Source organism: Aplidium turbinatum, chromosome 5, assembly GCF_918807975.1.
Source record: "Aplidium turbinatum chromosome 5, kaAplTurb1.1, whole genome shotgun sequence".
In the NCBI taxonomy this organism is placed as follows: Eukaryota; Metazoa; Chordata; class Ascidiacea; order Aplousobranchia; family Polyclinidae; genus Aplidium; species Aplidium turbinatum.
In genome coordinates, this window is record NC_137476.1 from 24693214 (window position 1) to 24717725 (window position 24512).

The following is a 24512-nucleotide window of genomic DNA, read 5'->3' on the forward strand; positions in this document are numbered from 1 at the left end:
TTTTTGCTTCAAACAAAACTATGTACAAGAAAACTATCAATTTGAGTTATTATTATCTTAATTAATTTATAAGTTAAATCAAATATCAAGTTTACATTATATATAATTATTCACATTTAATTTTGTAAAGTTAATAAATGTGAAATAAGGAAACATGATGAAAGTTTTGCTCAAAGAAAATACACACGAAAAATTATTTTAAATAAAAAGAATAGTTAAGTTTTGTTTTACAGTACAAACTAATAAAGTAGTTTTGACAAATTGTAAACTAAAAAAAAATATTCTAATAGCATACACACGAAAAATTATTTTAAATCACAACTTAAATTTTCGTTTACATACTGAACAATAATTTTAACAAATCACAAAGTTTTCATTGCAAAAAACAAAAACTAAAATATTTAACAAACTGATAAGTTCCATAACTTACAAACTGAAAATAAAAAAAAAATAGTTTCAACAAATTTTAATCTGAAAGTTTAGCTCTGAAAACATGCACATGAAAAATTATTTCAAGTCACAAACTTAAATTTTCTTTTACGAACTAAAAATATTTTCAGCAAATTACAATTTTATTTTTACAAGCTTAAGAAACTACAACAAAATATCGCAAGTTTCTGTTGCATAATTTCTAACGTTAAAATCTGTGTTTGGAGATTTGTTTGTGTGTTTTTATCATCAGGTGTCATTACGTGTTGCAAAATTTGTGCTCGCATTCTGCTAGAATTTGTATTTTTTCATGCTTGTCTTAAGTTTAGGCAACAATTAGTGATGTAGTTTGCGTTAGGTTTTTTGATTTTTTTTCTAATTGTCAGAATGTAGAAACAAAATTTACACATATCATCAAACTAAAAAAGGATTGGCGTATTTTTATGTGAAACGTATCGTCTGTTCTGATGCTGTCACTACTTTGCCATTATCAATATAATTTGTGTATGTGTCTATGTGCTTTAGGACTAATTTTTGCTGTGTTTTTTATTGGAAATCTTGTTGTTTAATAAAACTTATGTGCTGACTGACAAAAGAAACAAGACAGCACAGTTTCAATCATATTTTATTGACAAATGGTTCAAAACAATCACAGAATCGAATCTAATTTAATACGTTTTTGAGGTCGAAAAGCGCTGGGTGTTTGATCCTTTAGGACTTTTAAATATTTGAGGATTTCTTGTAATTGGTGTTGATCTTCTGGAGTTGGCAAGGGACACGCTTCATGATAAACCTTCACATTCACTTTCCCATCGATAATATACGAGAGATAGGCAGCTGGCGCGTAAACTTTCCCATTGGTAAAATTCAAATCAATTTGTTGAGGTAGGAGCTCCTCTTTCACACGCTGGATATGCTGACTATGAGAACAATAATTTAAATCTTCTTCTTTGCTCCAGTATAAAATTGGTAAGATATTTTTCATGGAGGGAAAAGCAAAAAACGGTTGTTTCACAATTAGCTTTTTCGCGACTTTGCAAAGTTGTTCAGGATGAAACGCTTTTCTTCCGACGCAAACAGATAATGAAGCTCGTCTTAAGTGAGGATTAAATTCAATTTCATGCTTCACATTGAAAGTACTGGCGATGTCAACAACTTTTTCTGAAGCACGTTTAAGTTTTGATTCGTTAGCTAAGCCTTGTTCAGCCTCATACAATGGTTTATATTCATACGGTTGTGGCGCATAGATTGGTGAGATTTGTTTCTCCATGTTTTCCAAACTACCACATAAAAAAAAACATTCATTCCACTCTTTTTATACTTTATATATGTTATGAGCATTTTTTAATTATTTCATAATAAGGTGCCTTTTCATCAATATCCTATCGTGAGAATTATGAAGCGAACCCGGTTACACAATTATGTCGCTTCACTTAATTCGGACTTTGTACTTTGCGATTTACCTTTCTCACATAAAATCAAATGTGCTTCATCACTTAGGATTAATACATTTACAAGTCCATTCATATTCATAAATATATAAAATCATAAGCGTGCTTTAAGTTGCTGGAAATACCTCATCTTGATTTTCTATGCTAAAACATTACAAACTGAATTGTGTAACATATAAAAATTAAACAAATAAATAAATAAGCAGATGTATTATCCTTGAAAGAAATAAAAGAATTATTTCAACAAACTGTAAACTGAAAGTTTTTACTCTAAAATTATTTTAAGAAATTGAAAATGTTAGTTCTGTTACTTGCAAAAATGAAAATAAATAATTTTAATAAATCACAAAGCTTTCCTTGTAAAAACCAACAACTAAAAATATTTTTTTTTAACAAACTATAAACTTTTAAGTTGTATGATTGACAAATCAAAACAAAAATTAACTGACCAGCTGCAAACTTTTAAGTTCCATAACTTACAAACTGAAAATAAAAAAAGTAGTTTCAACAAATTGTAATCTGAAAGTTTATCTCTGAAAACATACACATGAAAAATTATTTTAAGTTACAAACTTAAATTTTCTTTTACAAACTTAAAAAATATTTTCAACAAATTGCAATTTTATTTTTACAAGCTTAAGAAAATAAATAAATTAAAGTATAACGAAATTAACTAACCCATACAAGCCAAAAAATAGTGAAACCTCATTGATTTACCAAAATAACACATTCAGCAAGAACAAAACCCAGCATTTGGAAAGCTCTGGAATCGAACCAATAGATCTATCCATCAGAATCAACAGTGAAAACTCTATTCCTGCAAGCAAACAACTTTACGAAAAAACATGGCTACAACCAAACCGATAAAAAGTTAACAAAACTTTTATGAAATCATCTTAATTAAATCCTACATATTAACCGATCTATAATTTTTAGGTCCATACGCATACAGACAGTTTGCTAACTTCAACGCGATCGGCCCGCACTACGTGTTGTACGGGAAGAAGAACAAACATGCGTTGATATATCATCAACATCAACCGGTCATGCCACTGCTGGCAGATGGCCTCCACATATGTTTCCACACCATTCTGTCTTTTGCTGTTCTCATCCAGGTGATACCAATCTTTTCTTCTATGGCATCTCGCCATCTTCTTTTTGGTCTCGCTCTAGTTCTTCTTGCATATCTTCGTGTCCATTCTGTGGTTGCCACTTTAGGTTTGTTGTTGTTTCTATAACATCTTTAATACAAGTTTTGTTTCTGATGACTTCATTTCTAATCTTGTCTTTTCTATTTATGTTTAATATTATTCTTTCCATGTTCCTTTGCGCCGCGGCCAGATTTCTTGTTTGTTGTTTTGTGAATGACTATGTTTCTGCTCCGTCTGTTAATGTTGGCAATATAACTGTGTTCATGATTTTGATATATTTTGCGTTGGTATTTCAAATCGTGATGTTCTATATGCCTAGAACCAACAGATCTACAATTTAAATCAACAACACTACATTAGTTATTTTGTGAGATTGATATTTTTATGTTGGTTGAGCAAGAAACATTACACAAATAACGTTAATAAACCTTTATGATCTTCAAGTATATGCTTTAGGTGTACTGTTTAGGTATTGAATTGTAATAATAATTATGGCAGTACTTCGAAGCGAAGATAAAAAATAGTTAAAATCACATCATTTACAAGCTCTTTATGTAATGTATATAGTGTAATTGTAATGAAAGAAATTAAAGCAAGGTAATTATGAAAGCCTACGAAATTAAAACGATTTCGCAATTAATACATTCAATGCGCAGCATCATGAAACAAAAGCGATGACACAAAGGTATCATGTGACGTTAAATAACCGCAAACATATTGTAGGTTGTTTCCCTGGTAAAGCGTTTAAAAAAAATGATGTAATGAAGGTTTGCAAAAAAAAATGGTTACAATCAGGTTTAGCAATGTAATTCGGTGTAGGGTATGTAAGTGAATCTTATGTAGCCTATGCATTCTTTCAGGCTCGTGATAAGACATTTTTGTTTTATAATTTAGAAAATTAGTGCGGAGTTAACCGTCACCATTTATCGTCACTACATTTGATATAGCGTCACCACTTAGCGTTACCACTTTTTGATGCTTGGATGACGTATGTCTGTTGATTGTATCTTATGTTTTTGCTAGGAAAGATTCATTTTTCAATTCATTATTTCATAATTCCTTTTTCTGACTTACTACTTCTTTATGACATAAAATCAAATGTGCTTGTTGCGCATAATTCGGACTTAGCACTTTCGGACTTTGCACTTTGCGATTCACCTTTCTCACATAAAATCAAATGTGCGTCACCACTTTGGGTTAATACATTTACAAGACCATTCATATTCATAACTATATAAAATCAAATGTGGTTGTGGCAGGTTAACACTGAGGGTTAACACAAAAAAGGGCTGAAATGAGCATTTCCTTACTACTAACAACATTTCTACTGCAGCACTTGACGGAATGGGAGTGTTATGTTTTTAAAACAGTTTTTTCATCGGTCCAATTGTGAATCTGGATCCGCTTAACTTGTCCTCAGGGTCCGCTTCCAAATACTCCTGTAACAGATGCAACGCGCATTGTTTTCTTGGTTTTTGCGTAAAGTGGTGCAAAAAGTCCTCCGTGGCTCTACCTACCACCATCCACTTCAGTGTCGCTGCTACTCCCCTCTTCAACAGAGCAGTTTGCTTCTTCAATTGCTTGAAACATGTTCTGTTTTATTTTGGTCTTCAATTCAGCAGTGTCGCTTAATGATCAGGCATTAAACACAGATAAGTCTAAATTGTGGGTGGAATGCAGTCGCAAGCTGAAAGTCGCTGTCCTCGAACCAATGACCAAATCTGGTTTGTATTGCTTCCACAAGAACGTCCACCAACGGCAAGCAAACAGCAATGCTGTTGCTGGTTTTAATGTCAGACAATCTTTTTAGAGGCATTGCAAGCGTTACACTAAATGCAATAAATTTTAACTTCTTGAAGGTAACTAACTAACTGACTATAAGCATCAACAAATTGCTTTTAATCGCTGCGTGTTTCTTGATGCTTATAGTCAGTTAGTTAGTTACCTTCAAGAAGTTGAAATTTACTGCATTTTTATAAATATTTTCAGGTTCCTGATGAGGGCTTAAGTTAAACCGAAAACGTTTGACTGCTAAACTCATTTGTAAATATGTAAAATATATTATTATAATGCTCAACCCTGTTGTATTGTTGTGTCTTGCCTGTCTTTGGTACATGTTGATTAATCGCCAAAAACAATTAATTTAGCCAAATCAGTTATCAAAAATCGCCAAAAAAGAGCCAAATCATAAATATGAAGCTAAACGTCTTAAAATATGGCCAGATTTCTGGACTTCGGCGATAAATTCGCCAATATGGCAACCCTTCTCCACCAGACCACAAAAAAAAGTAGAACCGCGCATGCGCAGTGCTGCGCCGATACATCTGCGAGAAAAATGCATTATTGCGCAAAACGCAGCAAACACGCACTAAGCAAGACACAAACACGTGCAGAGAAATAAACGGCAATTAAAAACTGAAATTTCAATACAAAAGTAACTTGTAACTGTAACTGTTGAAAAAGTGCTAAAATAGGAACTAGTTACCGTGTTTCGTTACTTTTGGAAAATAGTAACGAAGTTACCGTTACAGTTACTCAAAAAGTAACTAGTTACTTTTGTAACTAGTTACTGCCCACCTCTGTATTTCATACAGTTATTTGAAATACAGAAACCTCATAAAATTGATCCAGTTTTGCCAGGGTGCCGCAAACTATTTATCTCTTTGATAGGGTGCCGCAAGGTCAAAAAGGTTGGGAACCACTGGGTTATGGCAAAGAAATGAGTAGTAATTTCGATTGCGTGGATTCGATTCCCACCTTCTGCTAATACTATTTTTTCTTCTGCAACTGAACTGAGTGCAAGAAGAATCTTAAAGGGTTACTAAAGGAAAAACCTGGCTTGGCGATTTTCCACGTTCTTTGTATTTAACATGCTACCATAAAACGATTTACAATAAAATTTTGCCCCATTGCGGTCTGACCACTATTGTGCGGGTGCTTTTGTCAGAGCTTTCAAAACGAGATTGGGCCTGAGCAACGAAGCGTGCGACTGTACAGTGTACAGTCTACGTAACAAAATACTAGCATACCGATCACGCAACAATTGTTCCTGCGGGCGATTTGACTGTAGGCTAGGTATGTATGTACATCAAAACAGCACATTTCAACATCAAAACATCAGACAATTTGCTCAAAACATCAGATGTGGTAACGTGGCTTTTGTTATTGCTGTCTTTTATTACGTATTCTCGAGCAGTGTTTGCACGTTTTGGTCATTTTGAAAACAATGAAAATAAATGAAACACTGGACTTTGGGCCTTGCCAGCGCCATTGAAAACAATTTTTTTTCGGTAATTGTTTTTGAAATGTATTCTTGAATGTTCAGTTTACTCATTTTAATGCTTAATTCCGGTTTGAAATTTTCATTTAGTATGCCTTTAATGACTGCAATCAATGGAGTAAATAAAGAAAATTGTGACTGAAATACTAGTAATGTCACATACGTCACGCATGATTGCGTTATGGAAGTCGGACAGTGTACTACGTTGAGTGCCTATCTTTTTGAGCCATAGGCGTAGCCAGGGGGGGGGGGGGGCGAAAGGGGCCATGCCACCCACAAATTTTCACAGTTTGGATTCCGAAGTTGAGCCCTTTGTTGAAAATGTCTTTGAAGTTCTCCAGTAGTAAACTGATGGAGGAGATCTGCCTGACTATCTGAGCTGCTATTATGCTGCGACGATCCTTTGTCCATTACTACTTGGTCTGTCTGCACTGTCTAAGTACCAAAGGATCGGTCAACAGTCTTAATATTATATTAGAAATCGATTTCATGAGAGGCCGCAGCCCTCACATCGTCAGTCTATACTATAGACTTGACGATGTGAGGTTTAGATGTCTATACTAGTTTAGACCGGCTTGATGCTTGTGAGGACAAATGGCTTCACAAGATCAAAGCCACCATCAATATTCAATCCATGATTTTACCTGCAGTGAAATAATTCGTCTATTTTCTACCAATTATTTATTTACTTTTGACCTAGTGTTAACTCCATTACTATGCATTCCCGTGGCATTCACGCCTTTGTTTTATTCTTATTACGTCATAGTGCGTACATTTTTGTTATCTTTGCACGAACCGTAACTTGTTTCATACTATAGTATAGACTGACGATGTGAGGGCTGCGGCCTCTCATGAAATCGATTTCTAATATAATATTGAGACTGTTGACCGATCCTTTGGTACTTAGACAGTGCAGACAGACTTTGTTGAAAATATAATAAAATTGTGGAAATTTATATCGTTTTCCAAGACATCTGGCTATTAACGCCCCCAGGACTTGTTTTAGACACACAGAAAGACACCAATAAATTTTGCAAATCGTAAATCGCACAAAATTTAGCCGATTTACACTTCTTTTAACTAATCTGTGGAAGCAATTTCAGAATCGCTTACTCTGCTGTGTTTTGTGTAGTTTTTGTGTAGCTGAGGTTTTGGTGTTCTTTAATTTTAGCCACAGTTTTTGCCCGTTCGTGTGCAAGAGCTACCTTTAATAAGTTAACGGCTGTTTATCTGCTAATAAATTTCATACAAATATTACCCTGAAAGTGTTTCCAGAAAACGTTATAATCCATTATTTTAGTGTACTTTTGCAAAAATTTTCCGGGGGAGTATGCCCCCGGACCCCCCTACAATACGCATGCCTTCGGCACGCTCTAACCCCCACCAAAACTTATCTTCGATCCATCAAATATTTGGCCCCCCCAAACTTTTTTTTCTGGCTACGCCACTGTTTTGAGCCTTGAGAAAGATCTCTCTCCTGAGCAGTTAGTGACCAGTAAGCTTACAAACAGTCTTAACCCATTTACGGCCGGTGTCCTTTTAAAAAGACATCGTTTTGAATGGATCAGTATTGCATCAGCCATGGCCACCTACAGATACGGCCTGATTTGTCACATTTTGCAGAAATTTCCAGGTTTTTCTAACTTTGGGCGAACGTTTAAATATTTTTTCTAAAAATTAGATTTTTACGCTTTCTTTATTTTTTTCCCTAGATGACACAATAGGTTTTAACATTCTCACATGTTGAAAAACAAAGAAAATTTGATTTTGTAGATTTCAGTCAGACTGTTAATTTTCAATAACAGTCTGATTTTGCGTTTTTCAACTTACTTTTTCTCGTTTGCTACTGCTTCCCCAAGGCAACAAAAAAGTTTTTTGTCATTAGGAAACCGCAAAAAGTAAAAACATTTCAAAAAATGTCAGTTAAGCACTAGCAGTGGCTGTAATCAAAATCTGCAAAATGCGACAAATCAGGCCGCATCTACAGGTGGCCATGCATCAGCTTATTTTGATTGAATCATTTTGGACTTGCTAGTAGTTGTTTAGGGTCTGTTTTGGAAGGTGTTGGTAAATATTTGCGAACAACGTACTTTTTCTGAATTTTGTGTAAGTTTGAAAATTGTTGAAAAATGAGAAAAGCTAGATGAAGTGAAGTGAGGAGGAACATGCATGTTTTATTGCCTATTGGTAATATATATAAATTATGTTTCTTCATAGTTTGACATTCTATAACAGGGGTCACCAAACTTTTTTCTCTGAGGGCCGGATTGCTGCGAGATTAACAGCTGCGGGCCGGATGCAAATTGCGATAAGATATACAACTATATAGAATCTCCATTGACTTGAATTGAGCACAATAAATAACAAAGTCAGCGGTAGAATAGCAAAGTTGTGATGAAAATCGAAAGGTTGCTGGAAAAGTTATCCCCTGCTGTGATACAGGGCATCGTGCTCTTGAAAAAACATTACATCTTTCCAAATTTGGCCCAGGCTGTCCCCATTCGTGGTGGCCTAATGATTAACAGCAACGTCAGTCTTTTACAAAAAAGTTTGGTAACTTTTTTCCTTAACAGTTGTAGTGCAGTTGTTATTTCCGCAGCACGTGGCGGGCCGGATGAAATCAGTTCGCGGTCCGGTTCCGGCCCGCGGGCCGTAGTTTGGTGACCCCTGCTCTATAATATTGTGCTTCCTACTACCCTCTAATTTGTGTAAGGTTTTGCTTCTTTTATTTGTTTATTTTGCTTTATTTATTGTTGCCTTTTAAAAGGACACCGGCCACATGGCCACATTTTTTTTGGCTGTTTGTCACACTGTCAAAGGATATTGAACATCGTGTAAAAGCAGCACATTGTGCCTATGAAGACTTAAACATCGTGTTTTCAACAACCATGCTATATCTATCCGCACAAAAATTATGGTCCTCCGGGCAGTCGTTCTATCCACCCTTATCTATGCTTGTGAAACCTGGATATTATACCTCTGTGACATCAAACGTCTTGAAAATTTTTAGCAGAGGAAGCTGGCTCAAATGCTCGGCAATCGTTGGGAAGATTGTCTCACCAAAGATGCAATCCTTGATCACGCCAGGTTGCCCAGTTCAGAAGCCACCATATTGCAACACTGCCTTTGCTGGACAGGACATGTCATGAGAAGGGACAACGAGGAGGGACAACTAGAGACTGGAAAAAGCCCCCCCCCCCCCAGAAAACCAAAAATGAGATACAAAGATCAGCTGAAAGTCTCCCTCAACCATGCAAACATTGATCGTGATTTATGGAAGAACCTTGCTAGTGACAGATTACTCTGGAGAAAAAGAACTAAGAAAGGCACAGAAATTTTCGAAAAAAGGATACAAAAAGCCCATGAAAAACGAACACAAGAACAGCTAAAACTACCACTCCCTCCCTCCGTACAATCCATACCCTTCATACAATGTGACTTTTGTTCATGTCTTTTCCATTATAAACTGGCCTCCAATGCCATATATGACATCACCATCCAAAGCCAAATTCGATTTGATGACGAAACCAATGCTAGGTTACGAGCTGGAGCCGATGACTGTCAATGGCGTATAGCTATGGTTTGTGCCGCCCGCGGCGGACCATGATTTTGCACCCATGAACGTGTGAAGAAGGAACCAGCAAATAGAATGCGAGACAAATCCGTTTCAAAAAAGATTTTTACTGTGCTTTTTCGATTACGTTTAAATATATTCTGCCGCCACAAGCTTACGGCCGGGGGGGGGGGGGGGAGACTGCCTACTCGGGTGCACTCTCCCACTAGCTACGCCGATGGTTACCGTGAATATAATATGTTCATACAATAACTCTGAAACGTCATTCAAGAAAGATCTGACAAATTTCTGCGGAAACAAACACCTGCTTATGTTAAGGCAGTGGTTCCCAACGCATGGATCGCGACCCAAAGTTGGGTCGCCTGATTAGTTTTTTGGGTGGCTTGTTTTTCAGTCATATTGTATTTTGGGCGAAAAAATAACAATAAAAAAAATTTAAAACGTGAAGAGATCGATCACAAAACTGGAAAATATAAACACAAGTCATGAAGCGTTTTTATGTCGAGATTTCGGAAAGCTGTGCAGCATGATCGTAGTGCAAGAAGTTTTAACAGTTTTCGTTTTTATTGTGGTTATTATCAGGGGCGCCGGAAGCGCGGGGGGGCAGGGGAGCGGATACCCCCCATGCTCTCAATTTTTCTGTGGATGGGGGGGTGCAGGGGGGATAATGGTGCCTTTTTAAGTTCATGTAAGCCACTGCATATTTTGCAATATAACAATTTCTGCTATTCGCTTTTAGCCTAATCATAATCTTTTATTTTTGCCTCAAAATAATATTCACGACACAGAATTCTGTATCACAGAAATATAATTATAATATCATTATAACAAAGCATGATGCTCTTCCGTGCCATTGTTCTTTGTAGCCTACCGGTAGGTAGTTTTTGTATCATTACTCGATTATGAGCTGATAGATGAGCATTATAGTTATATCTTATCTTAAAACTTAAAAAAAAATTGGCCGTTCAGAAACAAAAGTGCCCTTTTTTCATAGTATTGCCCCCCCAGTCAAAAATCGTTCCAGCGCCCCTGGTTATTATTAGTAGTAAATGAAAACCCAATAAAAATTTCAGTCTCAAACATAAATTAAACTTGCCAAAATTACGGGATATGCATTGTAACGTGCACTATATGTCACGAACGCTATGCCGGACAAACCATAACAAATTTTTCCATACGTTGAGCCACACATAGTCTGATGTGGTAAAACGCATCAAAGACAAAGGCCCAAGTGCTGTATGGACTCATTGCTTTCTCCACAGGGAGGCCTTTTCTGAAAAAAGGCTGTCTCAAGAGCTACACGAAGTGTTGAATGATGTTGTGAAGTGTGTAAACTTCATCAACGTTAGGTCACTAAATCGGCGTTTGTTTTCGTCTTTGTGCACTGACATGGATATTCTGATTATTATCGAGCATTGCTGCTGCACATTGAAGTGCGATGGTTGTCACGAGGTAGTGTCCTGAAGCGAATTTGTGATTTGTGGGAAGAAATTGCTATCTTCCTGAGGCAACAGAACTGTGTGAGATTAGCCGAGAAGTTTTTGCAAGAAAACTTCAACGCAAAAGTTGCTTACCTTGCCGATATATTTGACTCTCTGAATTCTCTTGTTGGGCTCGCAGTCGAGTGCCTGCATGTTCGACTCCAGCCACCCGCACTTGCTGTTGTTTCTCTGGGCAAGAAACTTTACGATAATTGCCTCTACCCAGTGATCGATTTCGAGTAATGGGTAGTACTAAATGTAAGTCATAAGTAGAGTAGACAACCGGAAACAGACATTGCCGTCGGCTGCAGCGTGGGTCAGGTGTATGTCGGAAGGCGTACACCGATGCATAGCGCTCAAGTCCGCTTTCCCGCAATGCAGGATAAACATAAACAAACAAACAAACAAATCTATGCAAGGCAACGGTTTTACGGTGATTGATCGCGTTGCAAAAGTTTTTGCTTACCACAAACACTCATACTCTGGAAAAGTTATGTCACCAGAGATGAGTACGATATATTTCCTCAGTTAACGCAATATATTTGCGGCAATAAAAAAATAAAAAAATAAAAAAAAAAAATAAAAAAAAAGCAAGAAAGTTGATATTAAGCAAACCATAATTGGACACCTGGAACAGTTTGACAAAAAGTTTGTGCACTAGCCTACTACGAAGAATCTCTAACACAACACTTAGCCAAAATGATCGGATAATTGATCCATTTGTTGGAAAAGATCTGCCTCAACTTTCCATCCATATTGCAGAACAGTTTATGGACAAAACGACAAAAGCAGCAAATCATATTTCTTTTGCTTCCTTCAAAGATAAATACCCCAAAGATTTTGCAAACTTCCACTTTTGGGCTTCCATGTACAAAGTGTATCCCACAGTTTCAAAATTAATGATTCAAAAATAGATTCCATTTGCAACAACTTGGCTTTGTGAGACTGGATTTAGCGCCATGGTGTATTGAAAACTAAACAGCGAAACCGGCTGGAACTTAAAGGACCATGCGGCTATGCCTAAGCAAAATAACGCCTCGATTTCATAAACTCACTGACAGCAAGCCATCACAGCTTTCTCGTTACTGATTTGATAAACATATTATTTTCGGAAAAAGTTACAGCTTTTGTAGTGCTTTTTGTTTTCTTGTTTTCTGTTTGTTTGCAACGCCATCTTGTAACTTATGGCTTTTAAAATATTACGATAACTTGCTTGGGTCGTAAGGTTTTACCGAACTGATTTTTTTTTTTAAATGGGTCGCCTTAAAAACGAGTTGGGAACCACTGTGTTAAGGTGTGGCGAGATTTACATTTAACCATGTGGCCGGTGTCCTTTTAAAAGGCTAACAAAAAATGCATCAAAAAAGCAAAAATCATCAATTTTTTTTAAACTAATTAAAAAGTTATGACAAAACAACTTTATGGCTGAAATATTTCCTAAAAAGAGCAATGGGAACATGTGGCGGCTTTTAATGGGTTAATATTGCTTCCACATTGGGAAAGGCAGTGTTAATTTTTTCCTTGCACATAACTTTATAAAGGTCTCCATGAGACAAGGAAATAGATTGCTCTTCTGTACCGGTAAGCCCTTGGTTTTGTATTTGTCTCACGTACAAATGAAAATGTAGAAGTTCATCAGTAAGGTACGGGTCAACATCTTCCGGATACCCTTCCTTTAAAAGTATTAAACCTTGGTTGTCCATTTTCAGTTTTAGCCAAAACTCTGGTGGGCTAAGGTTATCACTATCATGGAGAGCATTGCATGCTTGAGCCAAAGCTCCTTATTCTTCTTGCAAATCACCAAAATCTTCTTCGTTAACAACAGAAGGAAAGTTGATGCTTCTACTCTCAAAATTAAAAAAAAAAACATTAGATTCTCCAAGAAAACCACTAGACCAATAGATTATATCAAAAACCTCTAGATCTAAGTTAGTGGAAAACCACTAGGAGTGGCAGCCCTGATGTCAACTACAGATACTGCTTTTTGCATAGAAGACGATACATTTACATAGAAGCTTCCAGCAGAATGCGCGTAGCCTAATAATTGCCTTTATTATGATGCAAACGACGTAATAATGACTGTTTACAACGTGGTTGAAACCAGTTGTGTAGCCTACAGAATTGTATACTTTGAAAAGCTTGATATACTGTATATATACTTTAGGTAGGGTTAAAACTTGTCAAGCTTTTAAAAGAATTACAAACTTCGAAACCGAATTTTGAGGCCCCTGGAAGTTGAGGTCCTAGGCTTCAGCCTGCCTAGCCTATTGGTAAATGCGGCCCTTAGTGCAGGGCAGTTAAAGGAATGTTTTGAAATTTTAAATCGCTTTATTTGGTTTCGACGCTGAAACTTGTTTCTTAGTTTCACTTCATATCAAAGTATTTAGTGAAATATTTTGTTTTTTTTCTAAGCATTTTCGTTTCGTCGTCAGCTCGAAACGAAAACGGAAGACATGAAAATCTTTGACGTCAGAAAATACGTTAGTAGTAAGTAAATGTCAAATACATCAAGTAAATGTAATGACCAAATGTAGTTCGGCTAGATTGTGAGCACATTTTTCGGCTGATGACGCTATATCAAAGGTAACACATAGTTTTTTGTAGTAAGGCTAACTAGAGACGCTAGATTGTGAGCACATTTTTCAGCCGATATCAAAGGTAACACATATAGTAAAAAGTATCAGATTTAGCTGGCTGGGGTTTGTGTTTTAATTGGTTATTTTTACTATCAGTGAAGCTTGTTTTTACGTCTAATAAAATAGAAACATGTTGACTTTAACTGCAGTTCCATCATACTGCATTTTTGGCATTTTAATAAGAAGTATAAAAGTTGTTCCCTAATTTTGTGTTTTAAACTTATCATTTGATATTGTGCATTCTCCTGACTCCTGATGAAATCTTCGTGGATAGGAAGAAGAAATATTAAGAATAAAAAATCGTTTAACACCGGCGGAGCATTTTATTGCAGTTGAACTATGCCAGGTGGCAGTCACATTATATTTATTCTATTAACTTTTATTAACCTCAATGCTCGCAATGTCATATGCTACACACGAGACCGCCTTTGCGTTTGATATATCTACTGTGTTTTGACATTTGTATCTTCTAAGCATGGAAAAATGTTTTCATAGCGCTTCAGTGCAGTATTTGATAATTTCTCTATCAACTAACAGACTAGTCAAAACCATGAAGCATATTTAATTAAAAAACTGTTGGAAAATCAAAAAGTGCATTTGAAAAAATAGTTTTTCAATCTGGAAAAAAGCTACGCAGAATTTCTCTAGCCAAGGCAGTTGCAGTCTCATGCGGAATCAAACTGAGAATGGATATCTTGGAAGGCTTCAAACCGCGTTGATGTTCTTTTGGAAAAGCAAAAACCAGAACAACTCAGTTATCATGAATAAAAGGTACTATTATTATTTATGTAACACTGGATGCTACTGTTTCTAACAATGTCACTGTGTTGCAGATAAACAAAAACACACATGCTTTGGGTCGTATTTTAGCAAGCTTGTTGGAAAGCTGTCACTACCTTTTCGTTGCCATAGCGACGACCTTGCAGCGTGGCTGGATTGTTTCGAGAGCATTCTAGAATTCGCTGCTGAAGGCGACATGCATCTTTTTGAACATCTCGCAAGTGCACTAGGTAATTGTGCACAAACTTTCTCAGCATTTAAAATAGATCATAATCATATGTGGATTTTTAATGTACCACCGACAGCATAAAATGAGATACGAATATTGAAATAAGGGCTAAACAGCCTTGCAAACTTTTCACTAAATTGTTGTTGATAATAATAAACAATAACAACTTTTCTCATGTTAAATGTATAAATAGAATTTAGTAAAGCTCTTCTTCAAAAATGAAACATGCAGATACGTTGACTGATTTAGCCCTCTCTATTTGTACTTGGCCAGATATCAAAGGTGTTTGTGCCTGATTCACCTAAAGTTTTTTTTTTTGTGCAGGCAATTGCTCCTACTTGAGCCACCAGACACAAAAGGAAATGATAGAGTTGGTGTCAAATGCAATAACTGAATAAGTAGTCCGTCAAATCAAAGATGCTGAATTTTTCTGCATAGTGGCTGATGAAACTATGGATTGTGCACATGACGAACAGCTTTCCCTTATTGTGCGTTATGTTCACAATGGTACGGTTGAAGAACGATTGCTCGCCATGATTAAAGTCGACGACACATGTGCTGCTACTCTGGTTATTGTTATAAAGAAGACACTCCCCTTGAGAATCATTGCTTGGATCTGTCAAAACTAGTGGGCGGTGTTACGATGACAAGGCAAATGGCAAATGTGAGTGGAAAATACAATGGTCTTCAAGGGCGGATTCAAGAATTATCTTCGTCGGCGCTATTTGTGCATTGTTATGCACATTGCATGAATTTGGTACTGGTGCAGAGAGTCTCCGCAAGAATTTTGGACAAATTCGAAATCTTTATGTGTTTTTGGAAACTTGCTCTTTGCGCCACGAACTGTTCCAAACAATGCAAAAAGTGCATTGCAATTGGTAGGTAAAACACTGAAAAAGCTGTCCGACATAATAGTCCTGCAGCCCGTGACGTTTTTGTAACATCATAAGGTACAAAAGGTTTGAGTGTTTTATCAACCTTGCCCCACTGTGGGATGTTCAGAAACCCACATCCGAGGTTTCACTGCTGGGGCGTTTGGGGGCTACGGCCCGGTGAAAAACCCATTTTGGGGGTCAAAAAAACATCATAAGGTACAAGAACAAAACCTACGCCAGAGTTTATGCCTTCACTTGTAGACTTTGGAACAAGTCGATCTGGGTGCCTCAGGTGGGGCATTCCCGAATAAGGGGCCCCCAAAGTTGGGGCAAAATACGTAAAAATAACATCATAAGGTACAAAGATGGAACTTCTTTCATCAGTTGGGGCATGTTCCACTGAGTTCGAAACAACTTTTCTTATGGCCCCAAGGTGGGGCTTAACCTCATTTTTGGGGTATAACCCCTAAAATTCACAAAATTAACATCATAAGGTACATGGATGAAACCAAGTGTAGGTGATAGTACCTCACTTACGGACTTCAGAACATTAAAATTTGGACGCTCCAGGTGGGGCATTCCTGAATAAGGGGCTCCCAAAGTTGGATCAAAATACGTAGCCTACCGGTAAAAATAACATGATAAGGTGCAAAGATGGAATTTCTTTCATCAGTTGGGGCATGTTCCACGTCTGAGTTCGAAACAACTTTTCTTATGGCTCCAAGGTGGGGCTTAACCTCATTTTGGGGTATAACCCCTAAAATTCACAAAATTACCATCATAAGGTATAAAACCAAGTGTCTCTCGTGTATATTTCAAAACGTCTGCAAATATTTTGGAAAATCAATGAAGCATGTAAGATATAATATCTACACAGCATAACATTTGCTTATTAGGTTAAAATTTATCACTATGAAAATAGATATTCTACGCAGGGGTGGATTGGCGGCTAATCATTAGCCTACTGGGAATTCTAGAACGTTCCCGGTTGGCCGGTCAGAGGGTCACTGTGCTGTTTTATGTACAAAAGAAAATTTTATTTGAAATATAATAGTCGTAGCGCTATATCCTTATTCTTTGTTTGAATAACACTGGCAATGATTCAAGTTACAAATCGAAGCTTGCTATACAAATACGTGCAATGTCTAACTTTATAGCCTACATCATATTACCGGTGAAAGACTTTTTCTGAAATGAAATAAATTGTTTGTGAAACGAGTATTTTTATGCTAAATCTATTTTGATAGAAGTGGACCGTTATTATTTTTAAATTCCCGGGCTAATTCAATTTGCTAATCCGCCCCTGATTGTACGTAGGCCTACCTACATTTAAGTTTCTCTCAGACTAAACACTGAACAGAAACAAATCACACTATGTGGTCTTATTTAAACAACTGAGAGGACTTCTCGAATAACATGTGACTTCTGCTGAAAGGAATGGAAAAATTGCTCGCTACAAAATAACGAAACCTGGAATGGCGTGTGAAAGAAACGTTAAATTATACACTAGTAGAACGAAAAGATGCACATTGAACTATTTAAAAACGTATGGCCTGTTCATCAAGTCAAAGGGCTTCTTGAAAAAGCATGCCTCCTGCATAATCTCTCGCGGGTAGGCTATGCACCATTGGCCCCGGTTTGCAGCCGTGTGAAAAGATCAATCTTAACACTTTGTTCTATGTGGTTTCGTAAGTTCTGGTGAAAACCGTAAAATTAATACAAGTTCAAATCATACTCTATCCCCATGTTTACAAAAATAAAGGTAAAAAGTTGCTTATGTAGGCTATAGCCTACAGTTTATTTATGCTTGAGGTGGAGAAAGGCAAAAACATCTATTCATTAAAGGTTTGCAGGTTCGTCGTCAGAAAAGTCGCATTCATCCGTTTCTGTTGTTTCATGATCTGATTCTGTTCCGTGTTGGTCCAAACCCTTCTCACTTTGCAGAACGTTGTCCAGCGTGGACGGAACTGGATCTCCATGAAACCAAACCAGTGAATTTACCATCTTCCAAACGCCAGCCGCTTTCAACTGGTGTCTGGAAAAAGCTTCCTTTTTCAGCAGCATGATTCCAAATGCCACAAATGTAATTCGCTCTGAGTATTTTCTGATGGAGCACAGTTTTGCTCAGGGGAAAGTTGCTTCCATCTGAACCTTTCCGTCGTCGCAATGGATTGGAACCTTTCGGTTTGTATGTCTCAATGAATTTTTTAAATCGTAATTCATTAACGCAATGACCACTTTTACATCCACACATCTGGCACACAAATTTTTCAATGCCTTTTACAATGTTTTCATCAAGATTTTTCGAATACCCCAAAGCAGCAAAGGCATGTTGAGCATGCACATTTTTCTCCAATATATTAAGGGGTCGAGCCTTCCCTTTACCCGAAAAAGCAGCTGTATGATCACAACCTGTAAAGCAATGAAAACCGGGAAGCGACCGAAGCATGTCTGGAGATGAAGTACTGCCAAGCTTTGATACATCAATATATCTCAGAGTGTTGTTTGCCTTTACACCACCTTCCATCCATATGTTACGTCTTTTTGTACAAACGACAAATTTCCCAACAATATAATCAGAACATTCGTGTCATTAGAGCGGACTACCACATTTTTCACATCTTGGCATGCGGTGACGATGTGGTATACATTAGGCGCGTATCTGCTTCTTCGTGGTAGCATAACAAGGACTCCTCTTTATCACACAACATTTTTTCGCCATCTTTTCGATAAACATAACATTTTTCATCAAGTGTAGCATAAAAGAACCTTAAGTCGAGAAAGCTGGAATACTCATCTGATTTTCAAGAATTAACAAGAAAATGCACCAATGCTTGCCTGAAGTTGTCATTCCTCATGCGCTGCAAAATTAACAGGTTGTTTTATGGCCTCTCCTTCGATGACGTATTGCTGATCGCGGAAGCCATGAATTGCTCGGCGATCTCGCTCGGCATCTTTCATGGACAGTTCGATACAGTTTCATGGACAGGCGATACAGTTCTATCGAAAACAACGTGTATTGTTTTCTCACTGTGTCTGCACAATTTCTTCAAAGTCGTCTTTGCAACACCTCCGAACGTCATCGGCAAATCTCCAAGAGTGTGAAGAAGAAACATACTATCGATTTCAAGAGCCTTCAAAAGCATTGACTTTTGAGTTGATTTCATCGTTGCATCCATATGGCACAAATACAGTGGTACTGGTGTGAGGGGGTAAGACAGCATCAATTCCACGTCTACCTTGTGATCTACTGCTGAACATAGAAGCCTTTCCATCAAATTGCGTTGCATTCTCAACTTAGAAAATTTGCCTTTGCGGGTTATGCTTTTCACAACGGCAGTTTTAGAAGCAAAGTTGCAGATTTTGTTTCTACGTGTTGGCTTGTTGAAGGTGCTAGCGTCCTGGTGGCATTGACTTATAAATTTGTTTCTATCCTCAGTTCCTTTTTGAAAAACATTCAAAAGAAAATTTGAAGTGGCAGGAGCGACTGCTTTTCCTGTGCTAAAATTGAATAGAAAGGATACATCGAAGCTTGCATTAAATGGATTAACTGTACTGCTTATTTTTTTGCATTAGTTTATCCAAATGTTTGCGGTCTCTATCGGTGCTTGAAGGACGAAGGTCAAATGATGCTTCCTCTGCTGATGTCATCCCCAGATCTTCATAGAAGTTGTAAAGGATCGATCGGCGCATAAAGTGGGTAAGTGCCCATCTCTGTCTGGCACCAATTGAATTGGTGAAAGACGAAATCCCAGTGAGTCGATTGGCAGATTCTGCATTGATTGTTTGCTCCAAAGTTTGATCAACAGCACATCCGCAGAAGTTTATTTGAGTTCTTTTTACGGACAAGATGCCTTGTTCAAACAGATCACTTATTTCAGGGTGAGTTGCTTCCATTTTTAGCATGTTATCCTGCAGTCGCAAAATCCATCTTGCATAATTTGGTTGGTTGAAAATGAAGAACACGCTTGACATCTTTCCTATGCAGTGCACAAACAACTGATGATTTGCAGAATGAATACTCCGAGCAAAGAGTAGGTACGTCTTGACAAGTTTTAAGTATCCATACCAGTACTGGGCAGTCTTGCCATTTTCTCCTGTTTCGGTTTTTCTTGAAAATTCTTGGTAGGAACTCAAAAAGTCTTTAACATCGTCATCCAAAAAGCCAATCGTTGACTGGGATGGACGAATACATAAACGACGTAGTTCTTCGTCCAGATTTTCAGGAGCAGGGCATTGTAACAAGAATTGATTAAAATGCAAGATTTCTAATGCTGTTCCGAAAAGAACGTGTATTCGTTTGCACCTATTGTAATGAGTACCACGCAGAAATCCGTTAAGGGATTCTTCGGAAAGAATACCAGCTTCTGTTAGGATGTATGGACCACCTAAACCATCCAAGTACTTACCCATAGCTTTAAAGAACGCCATGGAAATGTGGAAACCACCCAGCAATATGAACAAGCGGTCACATTTTGGACTTTCTTGCTCTTGAATGATGAGGGAATGTTTTGCAATAGCCAGATCGTATGTAACACACAGGTACTCTTGCTACCACATGTACGTATGCTACTGTACACTACAGTCTTCAACCGGTGAAATATTATATTATAGTTGCTTAAGGAATTATGACTTTCGCACCCGGTATCAGTCTTTGTGCTAGGAAAAATTCTCAGGTGAAGCAAAACATTTTTTGACGTTTTGCAAAAACTTGGTTCCATCCAAATAGGCTACAACCTTGAATTTGGGGTTGTATATCCTAAAATGAGAAGCCCCACGTTGGAGCCACAAGAAAAGTTTTTTCGAATTCGGTGGAACGCGTCCCAACTGATGATAAAAGTTCCATTTTTGTAGCATACCTTATGCTGTTATTTTTACGTATTTTGTCCCAGCGTTGGGGCTCCTTATTCGGGAATGCCCCACCTGGGGCGACCAAATTTTAATGTTCTGAAATCCGTAAGTGAGGTACTATCACCTACACTTGGTTTCATCCATGTACCTTATGATGTTAATTTTGTGAATTTTAGGGGTTATACCCCAAAATGAGGTTAAGCCCCACATTGGGGCCATAAGAAAAGTTGTTTCGTACTCAGTGGAACATTCCCCAACTGATGAAAGAAGTTCCATCTTTGTACCTTATGATGTTATTTTTACGTATTTTGCCCCAACTTTGGGGGCCCCTTATTCGGGAATGCCCCACCTGGGGCGACCAAATTTTAATGTTCTGAAGTCCGTAAGTGAGGTACTATCACCTACACTTGGTTTCATCCATGTACCTTATGATGTTAATTTTGTGAATTTTAGGGGTTATACCCCCAAAATGAGGTTAAGCCCCACCTTGGGGCCATAAGAAAAGTTGTTTCGAACTCAGTGGAACATGCCCCAACTGATGAAAGAAGTTCCATCTTTGTACCTTATGATGTTATTTTTACGTATTTTGCCCCAACTTTGGGGGCCCCTTATTCGGGAATGCCCCACCTGGGGCACCCAGATCGACTTGTTCCAAAGTCTACAAATGAAAGCATAAACTCTGGCGTAGGTTTTGTTCTTGTACCTTATGATGTTTTTTTGACCCCCAAAATGGGTTTTTCACCGGGCCGTAGCCCCCAAACGCCCCAGCAGTGAAACCTCGGATGTGGGTTTCTGAACATCCCACAGTGGGGCAAGGTTGATAAAACACTCAAACCTTTTGTACCTTATGATGTTACAAAAACGTCACGGGCTGCCGGACTATAAGGTGGGCATGCCGTATCGATTCTATATGACGTGTTGTAGACAGCACACTTCCTGCTATCCTTTTCACTTTAGAGGAATCTTAATGAATGGAAAAAAATTGCTATATGCAGCCAGGCAAGATGACTTCGTCACTGCATCTTTGAATTTGTGCTGTCCTTAAAAGTAAGCAAAAATTATTGCTTATATTTTTATCAGTATTCGTACGTTATCTATTTACTATATTTTCGAAAAGGAATTTTTTTTTAGAAAAGTAGCTTTAAATTTTTGTTCAATTCAATGGACCTTACCTTTAACATTGCCGGCTATTTATGCATTTCCGGTGTTCAAATGTCTTTTTCAGTCAAAACTCGTCGCAATGACGAGAAGTTTGACTAATTTTTGAATGTGTGCCAGGGTTAGGGTTAGCAGTGTGCCAGGGTTAGGGTTAGCAGTGTGCCAGGGGTATACCATTAGCGGTTTTCCGATCAATCCTGACAGCTCTGGTAGCCCACGAAAGAGAAACAGTTTCAAAACGACTTGACGAAAATCGTCACACTGTTGCTAACCTTACTGAAAAAGATCGCTTCCGCGTGCAGTTTTACGTTCAGGTTTGTGATAGTTTGATAGCAGTCGATATGTAATGTAGCACACGTTCCGCTCAAGTAAATTTTATATTTTGTAGGTTGCTCCAAAATTATTCTCTGAATTTGCTCTCACTTCTTTGTATTCACCATGCCTTTTTATATTTCAGGTTCTTGATATCATGCAGCAAACGATAATATCACGATTTAATCAGCCAAGTTCATTTGTGCTACACGGACTAGGATATTTAGCTCCAAGACGATTCCGGACGAGAGATGCTATAGCCAACATTATGAAGGCAGCCGAGTGGTATCTTGAAGACCTATATATGTACGATCCCAAATTGCAACTGCTACTGCTGCAAAACGCTAGTTTTTTTAGACCCAGATGCAACATTGATAGACCAATATCGCATAATTTGTGACGAGGGCAATTGCTACAGCAATGTTGTGATTCTAATGAAACTGGCACTTTCGTTGCCCGTCACTTCATGCTCAGCTGAAAGATCATTTTCAAAACTGAAAATTGTTAATGCGACTTAGAACCACCATGACTCAAGATCGCTCAAACAATCTGATAATAATGTCATCTGAATCAGACATATGTGAAAAGCTAGATTTGAATGTGTTGGTAGGAAAATTTGTCTCGGCTAGTGCAAGGCGAATGATGCTATATTAACGTAACGTTTTCGTTCTATTTATTAAATTACTATTGACATTGTTAGTTGTTACCTAGTTGTCAGTCAGCTTGTTATTCTTGGAAAGAAGTTCTTTCCCATAGCGGCTAGCCAGTAGATGCAGTGCACTATTAAAAATGCTTCTAAAATTTACCCTCTATTTGGTATTAAATTATTCCCACTTTTCTCACGCTAACTTTTACCAAAATGTGAGTAAATATTGCAACAGATTGAGTAATAATTACTCAAATTTTAAGTAAAATGTACCACGAGAAAAGCGGAAACATCTGAAAACCAATAGTAGAAAAAATTACTAAAGATTTTAACAGTGCAGCGTGTTCTATTTTGTTATTGTAAATTGACGTAAGAAGAAAGTTGTATACAAATATTATTCCTCAAGTTGTGACTGAAGATGTATTTCAAGTTATGACAGATTATCCACTGGGTTAGATATACGCTTACGAGTGTTGAACGGAATGCGATTTTAAAGTTATTCTAAATTTCTATTTTTGACGGTCAATGTAAATTACGATACAGTGCTGCCAACTTAGTTCAGTGCAAGTGAGATTGAAACTATAAGGTAGACCATAACCCATACAAGAGAACTTAATTGTTACAAGCACCTATAGCATCAAGTCAATTTATTTTGTTTCAACAGATCAGACATGTCATAAATGTGTGACTTTAGGTAGGCTATATTGCAGCAGACAACAGAAGTAGAAAACAAGAGAAGTTAAATAATATATCACTGTCTTGCAGTAATATTTCCCAATGTTGAAGGTCTGGCGGCGCCACTGCTGTGGATGCGATTACAAAACAGTTTAGATAGATTACATTACATTATGTGCAGATGTACGATGCCGCGTACCTGACGCTCCTCAATTTGGTTCGGTGTTTCCAAATATTGCTGAAGTACCAATTGGAGCTACAATCACATACAAATGCGATGAAGGGTTCAGTATAGGCATTGAGCATATGGACAACCAACTGGTAGCTGCCTGCAAAGAAGATCTAACATGGACCCAGGAACGACCAACTTGTCAGCGTAAGTTAGCTTTGTGTTTTTCATTTTTTTCTTATGTTGTTTAACAAAACAATGCTGTTGTGAATTGGAGCTTTCTTGAGGTCGATGTAAAAACGGTTGATAAAGTTTAGAAATAAGCGGTGGGATGGCGCAGTGGGTAAAGAGACACAGATGAATGAAACCTGCATCGACACCTTTTTCAAGCTAATTGTTGATAGACACCTCTAAAAAGGATAAAACAAATGAAAATGAGTGGTCTTTCTAAAAGTCGTGGTATCTCATAGGGAGGTCAACACGCTTTGTTTATGATAAATTTAATTCTATTTACATTTTCGTTGGTCTTCACTGATGTCAATAATTGAAATAATTTTTTTTGAAAAACTTTAAAAAAAAATTAGTGTCCTGATTTGAAATCGCTGCTTTCCGATGCTCACAGTAATTTTACTTCGATGCTCACAATACAAGTTCAACCGCGAACTCGCACTGCAAATAAAAATTTACACCTTGCCGCTACAACCATAACCAAACCATTTAGCGCTAAGCCATTTAGGGACTGCCAGTGTGTTAGTACGTGTTTAACCAAATTGAATTATTTTCAGAATCCGACTATAAACTAACAAAGCTTGTAG

At 37.5% G+C, this 24512-nt stretch overlaps 1 protein-coding gene across 1 annotated transcript in view; it reads left to right on the forward strand.

The window, feature by feature from the left end:
* Positions 1 to 23285: 23285 nt before the first annotated feature.
* The window catches only part of LOC145771057 (uncharacterized), a 36883-nt gene continuing 35656 nt past the window's right edge, over positions 23286 to 24512 (forward strand). Inside the window, exons 1-2 of the mRNA XM_082582801.1 lie at positions 23286 to 23304; positions 23710 to 23904. Coding sequence (XP_082438927.1) covers positions 23286 to 23304; positions 23710 to 23904 — 214 coding nt within the window. The remainder of the gene's footprint in view (positions 23305 to 23709; positions 23905 to 24512) is intronic.